General features: G+C 38.9%; 1 protein-coding gene across 1 annotated transcript in view; it reads left to right on the plus strand.

Annotated features, from left to right (window-relative positions):
* Window positions 1-3,244: 3,244 nt before the first annotated feature.
* Window positions 3,245-15,773, plus strand: part of CEP126 (centrosomal protein 126) — a 34,923-nt gene continuing 22,394 nt past the window's right edge. The window contains exons 1-4 of the mRNA XM_059466952.1: window positions 3,245-3,339; window positions 4,153-4,278; window positions 13,260-13,405; window positions 14,762-14,882. Coding sequence (XP_059322935.1) covers window positions 3,245-3,339; window positions 4,153-4,278; window positions 13,260-13,405; window positions 14,762-14,882 — 488 coding nt within the window. The remainder of the gene's footprint in view (window positions 3,340-4,152; window positions 4,279-13,259; window positions 13,406-14,761; window positions 14,883-15,773) is intronic.

Raw genomic sequence — 15,773 nt, forward strand, 5'->3', positions numbered from 1 at the left:
ACTGCTTATCACCTCTACATGACACATCAAACATATATATTTTCATTGTGATAAACTCTGACAGATTTTCTTATATGCTATTTTTGAGCATTTGTGTATATTTGGCATGAGTGTTCTGGGCTACTTGAAAGAAAAATTAGTATTACTTCATGTTTTCAATTTTTTTCCAAGTTTTTTTTTTCATTAAAATTAAAGAGTCTGTATTGCTGTGGTGGTAGTGCACTAGAACAGGCTGCGGAGGCAATTTGGGAATATGTCATCAAAGTGAGTTCAAAATACAAAACTGAATAGACATTATTTTAAATTAGTAGTTTGTATTAAATAGAAAATCTTTTACCAGAATAATAGCAGTATTTTGGTCTCACTGGTAGCCCACCCCTTGTAAAACAGGTACTGAGACTATCATTCAGTACAATGATTTTTATGACTGAAAAAAGTCAAAGTACGAGAGAATGGCATGAAAAAGAAGAAAATTAAATGTAGTCCACAGAAGCTTAATTAAAACTATGAGGCACTTAAGATTTCCACTACTTTTGTGTCTTAAGACTGGATCTCATAAACTGGATCTGATAAAAAAGTTCAGAAAGGTCCAACATGTTTAGAGAATTTAGACATATTAGAGAATTTAAATAATTTGTGATCTGGCTGAATGTACCACTGGGAAATACACTTTCTAAAGGATCTTCAGAATACACTGTTCAACTGCACCTTACACTGGTAAAAGAAAGCAATGCTCCAAATTTGGCTTGATAATCTCCTCCTCTAGTGGAGTAGTTAATCTCCATCTCTATCTAAAGCTGGAATACACTAGAAATAGCTTTTGCTACTAAGATTTGTTGGGACCAACCAACATTTGTTGGGAGTAAGGATTAATACACTTTTTAATCCAATGTTTTCTTTTAAAATTAATAGCTAAATGGTACTAAGAACCTGTAACTGAGAAGAGTATATTTAACTGCCTGTGAAATTCTGAACAACTTGGCTCTTCTTTATCTCTCAAAATCAAATTTTTATTTTTTTTCTAAAGTACCCCATAGTACGTAATAGTTTTCCAATGTGATACTTAGTAGGGTTTAATTAGTGCATCAGTTGATGATTTCTCAAGAAAATGCAGGTTTTGATCATTAGTTCAGTCTCAGGAAAAAGGTGAAAATATTTCCATGGCTCTCTATATATCACATTAAAGGCAGTTTTTCTTCCTATTTCTATGTACATCAGTAGGCCAAGTGACAAAATTCAGGAATGGTTAAAACAGTCAGAACATTAACTTCTCCCATGCAGTTGCCTACACACCTTAGAGAAAAAGTATAGGGCATCAACAGATTAATCCTCCACTGGGACAAGAAGAAAAGAAAAATATGTTCCTGCAGCAGCACAGCTATGCTCCAGCATTTAAATAAGACTTGTAATAAATTCAGAATCCATCCCACAAAGTTTTAAGAGATTATCTTTATCCTTCAATGGAATATAGTGGCCAGTCCCAAGTAAAGTTTATGAAACTTCTTTCAAATCAGAGCAGGACCTTCCATTCTGTAACTACTTAAAATCAGGTTTCTTGCTGCCCCAGAATAACCATACACTTCTGAATTACATGGGCCCCAGCTTGTCACCTTCTTGTCCCACCATCTGAAAGATGTGAGGTTACTCTTGAGGAGATCCAATAACCATAAAAGAGAACTATGAAGATTTAATAAAAAAGTAAACAAGAGAAAGACAGAAATATATATAAACACTGAATAAGTTCTGAATCTCAGAAGGTGTCTTAAGGTGAAGATGCAAGTTGCAGTCTATTAGATGAAAAATTTCAGTAAATCTAAGGAAGCTCAAAATCTGTCAGTGGCATGAGTTGACCATGACCTTCAATCTTCCTAAATGTGACATGGGCCCAAATTCTGCAGTGTCCCAGCTCTGCCTCAGTTCTGCTTGGGTGACACAGTTCTCCAACCTGATAAAGCCTTCTATTGCATCCTAAATGAAACAGTGCATTTTATCAGGCAAAGTGGGATTTTAAATGTGTGGGTAGGTTGAAAAGCACACAGTGATAAATTGACAACCATTCCCCCCTTCTGCAACACAACAGAGCAGATGGGGCAAAGAAATGGTGAATTTGGGGTTGATTTTCTGAACTAGAGGTGAAAGACTTCCATTTTAGGGTCATCTTCTCAATGGCAGTAACTAGGATACTGTAAACATTAAACACACTTGGCAACCTGACCACCACTGGTCTTGACTGTAAAATGGTAACAGCAACACCCACTTCCCAAACTGTGCTACAAATACGGGGGAGGGGTCTGTGCAGAAAAGTATTTTACAAATGCAGAGTACTGTTTTTTACCTTCCTAGTCAAAGACATAGAACAGCTGCACACTGAAAAAAAAGGGGAAAAAAAAAAAGGAAGAATTGGTTTAAGCTCAAATACACTGGCCAAGAAATGTCTCGCCAGGAAACCACCAAGGCATTTAGCCTGTTGCTGACAGCTCATCCGAGGCAGGGCAATATCCCAAGACTACACACCCTACTTTGCTTTAAAAAAAAAATAAAGAAAAGGAAAAAAAAAGTTTTGCAGTCTTAAGAACACACTGGTGTAGTTTTTTGTTTTTTGGGTTTTTTTTTTTTTTTGTAAGTGTATTTATGGACCTTTTAAATCGTTTTTCTATAATACTCATCATTTTGTGCATCAGCTGCACAAAACATCTTTTGATGGTTGATGTTGTTGTTATTTCTGCACAAAAGTTTATGGGGTTAACTCCAAGTCTTCAGCAGGCCTGAGAAGCACCGCAGAGCTCTGCAAACCCGCACGTGGTGTTTGCCCAGGAGAACGCGTTCGCTCGGACCCCGTGTGTGTTTGGGGCTTTTAAAAGTTATCCCGCAGTGTACAGCGCTGCAGAGGACGGAAAGCCCAGCGAGAGCCAAGCACCGTCCCTGACAGGGCGTCCAGCACTGCTCTCCCAGCCGGGCCGGGCCGGGCCCGCGGGGAGAGTGCGGAGCGATTCCCACGCGTGGCTCCCACACTGGCACGGGCACCGGCGAGGCCCGGCCGGGCCAGGCGGGATCCGGCCCGCCCGGTCCCCTGCGCCAGCCTCGCAGGCAGCAAATGCCGCAGCAGCCGAAGCCTCTGGCCCAGCGCCGCTCCCCGCGCCGCGGCCCCGCCCCGTTGCGAGGGCAGCGGCGTGGCCGGTTGCTACGAGGCCGGGCAGTGGGCGCAGAGCGGCGCGGCGGGGCCCGGCGCTGACTCGGGCGCTGCATGGAGCTCGGCGGGAAGGCCGGCGGGGCGGAGCGGGGGCAGCTCCTCGCCGGGGGACGGCAGGACCGCCCGGGAGGGCGGCGGAGCGTCCCTGTGTATCCTTCGTGAGGCGGTCCCGGACCGCCGAGGCGGGCGTTCCTCGGGCCGGCCGAGCCCTGCGAAGGGGGGCCGGGGCCGCGGCGTTGCGTGGGGCCCGTGTGGGGCCGGGGCGGCGGGGCCGGGGCGGCGATGTCCCAGCCTCGCCCTGCCCCGCGGTCAGAGACCGCCTCAGGGGTGTCTTCAAACTCAAACTTGTACTTTGCGGGTTTTAAACTGCCGTGGGAAAGTTGACTTCTCAAGCAACTTCGGAGTTTTCTTGTTTTCCCTTTAATAGGAGATTATGCCACTAGGAATAGTGTTTTCCATCCTAACTTGTGGGTTCTTGTTTTTTTCAATTTTAGTAGTAAGAACTACTGACACAAACTCTTGAGATCCGTCTGCACAGTGCTACTTAAATAATTACTGGCGTGATGTAGGGCTGATCTGGCTCTGTGGAGAGCTTTTATTTAATTATGTTTATCAATTTCAGTGTAAACAACTAATCCTTTAGGGTGTGTGTGGGGGAGCTTTAGTATTTTCCCTGTCATACCTGCATCCTTATGTTACAGGTTTAGATAACTACACAAAATGAACACAATAAAGATGGGATTTTTCAGCTGGTGGCATCATGAAAGATAAGTGCAAAGCCTCTCCTAAAATCCTTTTAAAAATGAAAATGCAATTACATTTCTTTCTAGATGAGCATAAAGTTAGTTATGACTGTAACATACAGTTACGGAACCTACTCTATAGAAGGCCAATCATACAGGCTATTGTATCATTTAATGAGCAGTTCCATCCAATTTCTATTGTCCTTAACACAATCTTAGGGGTAGAGATTTAATGTTTCATTTTGAACAGGATTTACAAGAAGAACGTCGGGCACTGAAAAAGGATCAAAAAATGCATCGGAGCAAGGCAATGAAATATTTGATGGAGACAAACAGAAGAAGAAGGCAAGTAACTAGGGTTCCTTTAATGGAGGATTGTAAAAAAAAAGAGAAAGCCAAAGCAAAAAGAGTCAAAACCTTGAGACAGATCAATAGATCTCTACTATTTTCATGTTCACTTTGATAAATAGCTCACTGCTTTGGCCTAGAGGAATCTAAGCTGAAAAGTTTCACCAATCCAGTTTCTTGCCATAGGACAAATAAAATAAAAATAGCAATATTCTGATTTACTCGCTAATTTTTGGAAACTCACTGTAGTCACATCTCATATAAACTAAAGTTAAGTAGCACTTTCATCCTGTGGTTCTGATGTGCATTTCTGGTGTTCTGGCTTTTATTAGCTTCAATGAAGGTATGAAAAATGCACGCATCTGTACAGTGTGGGCCAGCAGAAGGCAGTTGTTGCCTTCTGAAGTGTGTGTTTTTCTGTCTGCCTGGCATAACAGCTGCACAGCCTCCCCTTCATGCTGAGGCTTTGTGCTCCCACTTCCCAGTAAACACAAAGCAACATTTTTCTTGTACAGGATTACACTTACAATAATCTTATTTTGTACTGACATTTTAAACAGAGCTTTACATAGTCTGTCTTCTGCATACATGAGAGTGCAAAGCCATGAAATATTCTGTGGCAAATGGATTAAGTAAATTATGCACTGAAATGTCTCAGTGAAGAGCTGTGAGTAGTGTAATGGGCATAGAGGTTTTTTCCCTCACACTGAGGTGGTGCTCACACATACAGAGAGCTCAGCTGTGTGTACTGCAGAGGCAGATGGGTTCCTCCTTGCAAGCCCCCAGCCTCAGACCAGCTTCCTCTGCCTCTTGTTAACTCATTAATGTTTGTGCCCCACAGTTCCCTTATCTGATGACTTCTGTTGTACAATGTTTACTTATTGCATATGTTCATAACTCATAAGAGAGGTGATATATATTGTTTATATTGCCATTTTAGCCTGACAGTATGTGCTATCAAGTTACATTTCGAAATAAAAAGAAAACTGGAGGAGAGATATAATCACCTGTGAATAATTAAAGACAGACTGCAACCCACAACCTTTACAGATGTAGACTGAGTCTCAGTTGAAAAATTAAATACCTAATTTCTTTTTCTGGAACAGAACCGCTATAATGCTACACATCTCAGATGAACTCTGTTTATTGTATTACTGGTCTTGAAATGTTATACTCTAATGTAAAAGCAAGTACCAGACAGCCTGCATATTTTTGACAGACTGGTGTAGTTAAAGTAATACTCATGGATGCATAAATACATTTCCATATGTATTTCATTGTAGCCTTAAGAAACACAGTATAAATCCAAATTACTCAGGTGAGCCACTTAAAAATTTAGGTATGGTATTCATAAAATGAAGACATTTTAATTTGTGATAATTGAGACTGGCATAATTATTAGCACAATAAGCAGTTCAAATAGAAGTCTGTGGTAACAAGTTTTCTCCTAATAACTGAGAAGGAGTGAGTTATTTAATGTTTAAAAGGTAGTAAGTGCATACAATGTAATAAGCTATAATATATAAAAGTAAAAATTAAGGGTCACTGCATATGTTCATGAAAGTAATTTGAAAATAAAGTTCCTTGAATCTAAGTATTTTTTCCTGACAGTTATGCAGGTAGGAATTGATTGATCAACCCTCAGGTCATGTGTCAGGTCTATATGAACCAAGTTCCATTAGCTTTCTTACACATGTTAAGGTGTTAGATATGATGATGGTTTCTCAAGGGTAGCATGATGTTCTTAAGCTCCACATTCTCATCCAGCAGCACCCAAAACCACGGCTTATGGGGATGTGTCAGGAGTTATTCTTGGCACTGCTAGTGTATAATTTCAAAAGAAAATTTGTATCTTCTTCATTTTTTATATGGAGGGTAGGAATGAGTACGCTGTGGAGTGTGACAGTCCATTTTCTACCTCTAACCTTCACATAGAATGGTCAAGGTTGGAAGGGACCTCTTGATCTGGTTGAACACCTCCACTCAGGAAGGGCCACCTAGAGCTGGTTGTCCAGGAATCACTTTTGAGCTTCTCCAAGAATGGAGACTCCACAGCCTCTCAGGGCAATCTGTGTCAGTGCTGTCATCCTTACCCAAAAAAAAGTGTTTCCTGATATTCCAAAGGAAACTTCTGTGTTTCAGTTTGGCCCTGTCAGTAGGCATCACTGAAGACAGCCTGGCTCTCTCCTCTTTGCGCCTTCCTTCCAGATATTTATAGACATTAAGAAGATTCCTTTGAGCCTTCTCTTCTCCAGCCTGAACAGTCCCAAATCTTTCAGCATTCCTAGAGAAATTCTCCAGTCCCTTCATCATTTCTGTGGCCCTTCATTGAACTGTCTCCAGTCTGTCCATGTCTGTCTTGTACTGAGGAGCCCAGAGCTGGGCACAGCCCTTCAGCTGTGGCCTGCCTAGTGCTGAGCAGAGGGGAAGGATCACTTTCCTCTACATGCTGGCTCAGCTTTGCCTAGTGCAGTTCAGGATACCACTGACCTTCTTGACAGCAAAGTCGGTCCTTTCTCTCAAGTAACAAGTGCTACAGCATGAGAGGAAATGACCTCCAATTGCATGAGGGGAGGTTTAGATTGGATACTAGGAAAATTTTCTTCATGAAGGTGATTGTCAAGCATTGGAAAAGGCTGCCCATTGGAATGGTTGCATGTGGTGTACTTCAAGACGTGGTTTAGTGGTGGAGTTGGCTGTGCTGGGCTTGTTGTTGGAGTTGATGATCCTAGAGGTCTTTTCTAACCCAAATGATTCTGTGTTTCTATGTTTAATGAAGATGTTAAAGAGGATTTGGCCCTGTACTGACTGCTAGGGTTCACCACTATGTCCGGGCCTCCATGAGGACTTGGTGTCACTGATCAGCGCCTTTGGGGCCTGACCATTCAGAACATTTACATTCCACCTCACTCTCTGCTCATTCAGCCTGTACAGCAGTATCTCATTTATGATGATCACAGGGGAGACAGTACCAGCAGCCTTAGTAAAGGCTAAATAGATAATATCTACAGCTCTCCTCTCATCTACAGGACTGTCATTTCTTTGCAGAATTTTATGAAGTTGATCAAGCCTAACCAAATTTTGTGGCAACCTTAAGTTTATAAATTTTCTACTAAAAAAAATAAAAGCAGTGAATTCTCTTTAGGATGAAGCACTAGTGAAGGTACAGAAGAGTTTCTATTCTGTCTTTAATCTTGTGTCATTTAGGTTCCTTCTCTTCATGTTGTTTTGTGGAGGAAAACTTTTCTGTGGGTTTTAATTTGTGGGTCTTTTCAGGGACCAACAGCAGGCCTCCTTCAAACAAGGTTGTACTAAAGTACTTTTTAAGCTAATGAGATCTGCATATGCAAGGTTGTCGCAGATTGAGGTCTTCTGTTTTCAACCTTTTCTATATGTACTTGTAATAAAATTTTCTCTGACAGTCTACTGTTGATTTGTTGTCAATACTTCTAAAATGCAGCACCTTCAGCATTAAAAATACCTTCTACAAGCTGTACACCATTAATTGGTTTAGTAGTAAAAGACAAAAGCATCACTTGCTCAGAAAGAGCAAGGATAGCTTTGGAAATAAAAGTCTCAGTAACTTAAATCTCAGATCTTTTTCAATCCCCCTGATGTCATCTGTTTTTTTGCATCTCTTTTACTGACCAAGCTCCTTAGCTTTGTGTTAACAATAGTACTTCAACACAGCAAAAAACCATAGCCTACAGTTTTTACATGTTGCCTGAGTATCAAGAAAGCAATTTCTTTATTGTCTCGCTGATACATGAAGTTGCAATCTCAAGATCAGATTAAGAATCAAGTATTCTCTGGGGCAGTAGCTGGCAGATATTTTGTTTAAATACCAGTATTCTGGAAATAAGAGCTACTGACTAAGCACATACTTAATGCAAATGAATAGGATATCATACTTTATGTTTCTATAACACACTGCTTTATAAATCCCAGCTGTCAGTTTTGCTGGGGACTATAGACTTCGTGCTGTTAGTGCTCAGTGCAAAATATGTTTCCCATTTTACTGTGATGTTACTGTCTGCAGGTATCTGGTTCATTCTGGAAATGCAATTGTTTCTGTGCATTTTGAAATAAACTGTACAGTCAGTTATCTTGGTTTGTTTTGAAATACCTTGAGAAAGCTAATCCATCTGCTGAAACTGGGGAAGGAAATCTTTATCAGTTTCCAATCTATGCCCAATCTATTGTTCTTTCCATAATACTTTGTTTTCAACATATGCACAAGCTTCGTGCTCCACCTACTGGCTGATTAACATTGATTATTTCATAAAAGCTCTTTAAATCATTCACTAGTTTTGTTGATAGAAAATGAAAAGCAGAACATGGCCTGAAATATGAGAACAATGTCAGCATTTGTAAAACAGAGAGGGCAGAGTTTTAAGAAATTTGTATTTCTTTCTGCATCAGAATGGAAGAATGGAACTGTGAAAAGTAGGTGTTCACTGTAACCACTGTGATGCGGACTTGAAAAGCAGTATTGCCATTTCTGATAACAGACCACTGGATTGCGTTGAATTTGCAAGGCCTTGAAACAGATTCTTGCCAAACTTGCTCTCTGAACTTTTCTTGACCTGGCAGCAGCTTTGTTTTGCTTGGTTTAGCTGTAACAGCAATTTCTCTAAAAGACCAGGTGTCTGTGGCTAATTTTGCCATTGTTTATCTTTTTATTGTAGTTTTATATAGATAACAGTAAGAAGCAGTTGTTCTATGGAGAGGATGAGACATTTATGACTCTAAAATCATGAAGCAGCATAGAGAAATGCAGGCCTGGTATGGTAGCAGAGGCTTTGAAAACTGGAGGTGCAGGATGTGGCATGGAGAAGTACAGGCAGGGAATGGTAAGAGAAGGCACACAGGCTTGGCACTGGAGGCCCCATGGCTATACTCACTAATAGTCAGCTAAAGAAGTACAGAACTAGATCTGAAAAACCTGGCTTTAGAGGTAATAAAGAGAAGAAAATAACAGTATGTAACATACATAAAAAGCACCGTGTATGGAATATTTGGAGGTACTGTGGAGCTACAGATTGATGGTGATAGAGCAGAGGTGTAAAAGTGTATTAGCAAATATAAAAATTACTCCAAGTGGATCCTAAGGTGAGAGAGAAGAAAGTGTGGAGAGTATTATTAATAGTTGGTTAGCTGAGAAAGGCCATGCTGACATAATGCCGCTGGTTAAGCTGAGAGAGGGAAGTCAGCAGTCAGTAAGCTGAAAGGAAAGTCAGCAGTCGGTGACCAATGACAGGCAAGGACAGAATGCCCTTGCCGCAACATGAGGATAGGGAAGAGAGATTCTTCCTGAGAATATGTAGAAAGTATCAAAAGTATAACCATAAGAATGCAGAAGTAGGCGTAGTTGCAGATATGTAACTAACCAATCCTGAGCTCAACTTTTGCAATATGTATGAAGCTCATTATGAACTGTATTTAACCTGCTGTACTGATCAATAAAATTAGGCCTGTGATGATCTAATTGATGTCCGGGTGTCCTTCCGTTGACAAGAAAGCCTTCACATGAAAATCCTGTTGTTCCTGGTGAAGGAACTCCAGATGCTGCCAGTTCATCTTAACACTCCAGCACAACCAGAATGAAACTACAAACCTTGGGATGCAAAACAGCAATGCAAGAATGAGCATCAGGAAAGGAGATCGAAGCTCAATGTGTGAATAACAGTTTACTGAGCCTTTTTCTGTATAGAAGTATTCTAACAGTATAATTATTTTTCAGTAACAATTCTGGATTAATGAGAATTGGACTCTTTAAGATTTGAATTATGCTAAGAAAAAAACATGCTTGACTATATAAGGTGTGCTTGGGTCTTGCCTATGAGCAAGACTTGGAATATGACAACTGGTACCTAGTGCAGGCAGCCCACCTGTGGATCTTTGGGGCATATTGCAGGACAGCTCTCTGTGAGCCCATACAGTAGTATAGGGGTTAGTCCTCTGAAGCTCTTGCAGCAATTTCAGGCTGTCTTTTTGTATTCAGCATATGATAATCAAAGAAGATGAAGGAATAGATTTAATATGTGTTCCTGGTCTTGGGAAGTGTCTTAGATTAAAAATGTTGATTTTTGGGTAATGTCCACAGATCTTTTTAAGGTTTTAAGATTGCTTTCTGTTTGCCCATGAAGGGAATTTTGAATGTGACAGTGCATTCTAGCCTTTTCTTCATCCTACTGTTGTCATTGACCATACAAATATCTCCCTAACTCAATTTTAAAATTACTGTGTACTGGTTTGCAACATGATGTGGCAATGGAAGAGTAATATAAACTCAGTATCAAAACGTTCATTTCATAGCCCTCCATACACACCGTATATATTCCTTTTTAATTATCATTTTCATCCAATGCAGTAGTAAGCATTTAGTCCACCCACCTGGGAATGTAGCATCTATCACTTCACTGTGAAGAGAATTTAACAGAATTATCCAGGAAATAGTACTACCATCTAGTCATACTGTTTTTAACATAAAAATGCCTTCCACATAATGTCTGTATATGTGAGACAGCTAAGTATTTTAAGTTTTGTATTCCAAATTCTCCATAAATATTTTGGCATCCATTTCAAAAATTGCTGCACCACTGGGTTGTTTATAGTAGACAGAAAAATTGGGTTAAAAAAACACCAGTCAGGAAATTCTTCTGTTAGCTATCCATCTTAAAGCCATACTCTTTTGCCAATGTTACATCTGTGATATGAACCTAAGCTGGTGACTTAAGGAGAATGCATGAACAATCATTTGCTTTAAATGTTTTTCTGTAAGATGTAAATATGCATTTTTAAAATTATTTATTTTACGTAATGATCCTGGGTGTTACAATTTACATTCTGCAAGGTCAAGAAATTAATAAGGCTTCCCTGAATAACTTTAAGGTATTTTATTATTTTGAAGTAAGATCCTTTTTTCTCCTTCTTGTCTTAATCCAAACCAAATATTGATCATGATGAACTGTGCTGAAAAAGACCTCTTGCATCAGCATTTGGACTCTGTCATTGCCAAGTATATGGAACAACAGTCCTTTTTTAATACTCATTATTAGGAATGTGGAAGAGTGTAGCTAAGCCATATTCAACATAGTCTAAAAACATACTCTGTCAGAATTGACTTTTTTCTTTTTTGGAGTTATATGCTGGAATTACTCCAGGTATAAAATTTTTAGAATTTCCCACATGTCTGAATTTAACAACTACAGTTCAACTAAAGGCCTTGATCAGCTTCTAGAGATATTAAAGGGCCTCAAGAAGAATGTGTCTAAAGTACTTATGAGGATAAGCAAGTCTGTTTCCTCTCCTGTGAATTTCATTTAGTCAAGATAAAATTGCGTATTTCTGTATTAGATTTTATGGTGATTAAAATTCAGGAATACTGGAAGTGGACAATGAACTCTAGTTCTACTTTTCAGTTCTTTTTTAACAGCTATGTATATATGAGTTTTCAAAATAGTGAAAGTTCTTTGTCTCTCTCTCTGCTACGCTTTGGCTTCCAAGTGGATTAAAGTGAATATTCCTGTATAAGTGTGTACTTGGGAATTAGCTGGCAGATTTTCTATTTTTTTACTATTGTGCAATTACAGCCTTTAAGTTTTCTAAAATAAAAAGTACCTATTTCAAATCATTTTTGTGTTTGTTTTCACAGGAGATCAGTCGTCATATTAAGGGATACTAGAGAGAGTCAAGTTGATTTTTTCAGTTTGAACTTTTTCCCTGAAAAGCAAAGGGAATAATAATTAAAATAGCTTGAGTTAAGGAGGAGCTCTGTGAAGTAGCAGCATTGCACCATTAAGCAAGAAGAGCTATGAAGTAACTGCTAGTGATTGGAGTTATGGGATGGTATCTTATTGTGCTGAGAGAAACAAAGAACTTGGCTAAACTTTGCACTAATGCTGGCTGGAGGGGGACCCTACTTAGTATATTAGTGACCTGTTAAATCACATTTCTAATACACAGATGGGAAGCTCCCAGCTGTAGTGATCTTTGCATGGCAGGCTTTGGAAGTTTCATTACTTTTACAGTATTACTGTTTTAAAATAGAATGTTTCCAGGGATGGGGCATCTACAGCCTCTCTGAGTTACCTGCTCCAGTGGTTCGCCACCCTCACTGTAAAAAAATTTCTTCCTTATATTTGTCTGAATCTACCCTCTTTTAGTTTAAAACTATTAAATATTACTTGCCTACATATGTGCCAATAAATATTCTGGGTATATTTCACTCAGGCAGCTAATTTGTCAGTAAAAATTGATTATTCTGTCAGCAGGAGAAAAGATTCTACATAGCTTCATGAAGCTCATGCCTGGTGAAGGAGACTTGTGATGATGGTTGTTTTTGACTAGAGTCTGCTTTGCTTTCCAGTCAGTGAGAGGACCCATTTAATGTGTTTTTAATAATAACAGATTCTGTCAAGTATAGTTTTGTGTTACTGTTTTATCCCATTTTGTGCTGCTAAACTGATTGTCTTTCAGGAAGCTTTTTAACAACTACAACTTAGTCCTGCATATTTATAGATAAAAGCTGTAACTCCTTTGTGTTATTTTGAAATAACAACTTCTAAACTGTTTTTATTTCCCCAACAGCTTTATGAAAAGCACACACAAAGCATTTGCAGTTAACCTTTCTACTGATCTGCTCACTATGATACCCTTATGTGGTACTGTAAAGGCTGTTGTAAAAGTCACCTTGGTGACAAGAACTGGTCAAATCTGCATGTTAATTCACACATAAAAAATAATCAAATCCCTGGTTGAGGCTAAGAAGTTAAAATATATTGTGACTCTTCATCACCCACTGTCCTCTTTACCTTCCAACTCTACAAATCCAGCTGTGCTGAAGTTGATAGCATTTGATTTATGAACAAACAAGCTTTTGTATTAAAACAGCAAGTTGGTAAGCAAGTTACTAGTATTTCAGTAAATGTAATTCATAAACATAGGAATTGTCTACTTTTGCTTCTTATATACAGAGCCTTTGAAGAAAGACAGAAGGAAGAAGAAGCAAAAGAACAAAGATTTAGAGAACAAGTTCTGCGGCAGAGGAAAATTAAATTTCAGGAGGCAACTGCTAAGTTCCAACATGCTCATCAGTCCTTTTCTCAGCAGAAACAAACAGGTTTGTCAATTAACTGTTATTTACAATACAAGTGTTTACACTGAATCAGTGAATAGTTAAGGTTGGAAGGGACCTCTGGAGGCCATTAGTCTTTTCTGTTAGTAAACAGAACAGTTAACTTCACTCAAAGTAATTGAATTCACAAAAGCAAAACAACTGACAAGAAGCTCATATCTGATAGATAGGACAATTGGGTAGGGGAAATAAAAACAGATTATTTTTTTTCCTAAAAACTGTATTTTGAGACATTTCACTGTATTCCAGTCACAGTAAGTACATGACCTCCTTGAGGTATTGTGGCTTCCTGGGTTTTCCCCACTTTTTTGACTGCAGTGTGCTTATTGGTTGCAGTACTGTGTTTCCACAGCTGGGTGAGAGGTATTACAAAGCCAGTTACTAGGATAGTGTGATGATCCCCTCTTTGAACCTTTAGATATAAAATATTCCAAAATGTGCATTTTGTTTGTCAATAAGTAATTGCAGTCCTAGCATATATTAATATGGTACATAACGTTCTTTTTCCTGAATTAGTCCACTTTCTAAGCTGTTCTCTTACTGGGAAGCAGTGATCACTTCAGCTCAGTTCCTGCTTTCTTGGAATCGGTGCAGATTGGCAGGAGTTTGTAGCGGCATTGGCCAAGTCTGATTTCCCGTCAACTTTCCAGTGTTCAAATGCTTAAGATATGGTCTATTACTTAGGTATTCTTTAACAGATTTACTCTCCCAACTGCAGTTGTGCCAGCTGTGAGGTAATGTCTCTGACTTCAAGATCAAATGTCAGATAAAAATAACAAAATAGAACAGTACTGGTTTAAGGCTTCTTCATAGCTCTACTGACAGCCCAGACTGTGTAGCAATAGAAGGAATCACAGTTTTTTCTCTTGGTTTTCCTTTACAGAAATTCTGCCTCTGCTACTCTCTATCCTACTTCTACTCACTTGAAAGTGGCAACACATTGTGCCTGTCTGGACTTTTTCTTTCCCCACTGGTTCAATTATTAAGTTACAATTTGGCCTCTGTAAAATATCTGCAAGCCATAACTTTGGCTTAGTGCATGAGTGGAATAATCATGATGTAAAAACAAAGTTAGATTTTTTTAACCTTGTATTTTTTCAATAGTGCAGTTTAAAAGCAAATAGCAAAACTGTTGAATACATGTGTGACTGTAAACACTTAAATAGACTGGGATTTTGTTTCAGAGGAACTCAAAGTGCTCTTGCATGTCTAATAATGCTAAACTACTGTGTTTATTGTAACTGTCTGGATTTAGGCTTCCAAACTTCAGCAACTTAACCAAACCATTTATGGTAAAATATTCCAATTTTAAAAAACTCTTTCCCCATTGTGTGTTTTTAGCTCTGATCCCTCCAGTCCAGACTAAAGCAGCTTTTCAGTTAGAAGAAGCTCTTGAACAAATTAAAGGAACAGTTTTTACACCAGGACAGTGCTTGCAAAACATAAACAAAATCAACTTCAGGTAAGCAGTCCTGTTTATTCTGATGATCAAAGGAAGTAAATTTCTTACTGTGTTCAATAAAGAGCAGACTATTACCTTAAAGAAATTGTAGGGCATTTCTCTAGTGGCAAAGAGAGCACTTCTGTGAACTTTTCCAGTGAAACATTGTGCAATTTCATTGAGTTGTTTGTGTCCAGTTGGTAAGACAGCAGAGGAGATGACACAAACCTTTTCCCCTCAGTCAAATTCTGGGAATAGTCAAGACTAACCCAATCTGCAGTCAGTTATAGCCCAACTCAGATTACCATGGTTATCAAATTATTTGCTGTTCTCAGAATTATTCTGTCTAGGTGACTTTTTATCTAGATTTTTCTCCTTTTGACATTCAAAGATATGATAGTTTATATGTTCACCCAAGGATCTTCTTTACAGCTATCATTCCTTTATATTTCTCATTCTCTATGTGAATCAAGAGTGTCCTGGTAAAAATTTGACCTGAAATTTCATTTTATATCACATAAAATTTTATTTGCATACTTTTCATTCTACCCAAGCACTGTTTCTAAGATACCCTGAGTTATAACAGAATGTTCCTTCATATATGCTTTATTTATCTGCTGTATTTCCTACTAGTTCCTGATTATCTCTTTCCTAACCTCTCATTTCTTTAACATTTCAGCTCAGGGGGTTGTTTTTGTTGTTGCTGCTTTTATTATTCCTTTCTGTATTTCAGTTATTTTCTGCATGATATAAATTGTACAGATGTTCAGAACAGAGATAAATTCTGCCTGAAAGAGGTCTCCCTACTTTTGGGCTTCAATGTGCTCTTCAGTGTGACATTGATACTCAACTTGTTTACATATCTCTGCTCTGATTAACACATTTTCAGGTGATAAACTGGTCAGTTGAAAA

The sequence above is a fragment of the Ammospiza nelsoni genome, chromosome 2 (assembly GCF_027579445.1).
Source record: "Ammospiza nelsoni isolate bAmmNel1 chromosome 2, bAmmNel1.pri, whole genome shotgun sequence".
Taxonomy (NCBI): domain Eukaryota; kingdom Metazoa; phylum Chordata; class Aves; order Passeriformes; family Passerellidae; genus Ammospiza; species Ammospiza nelsoni.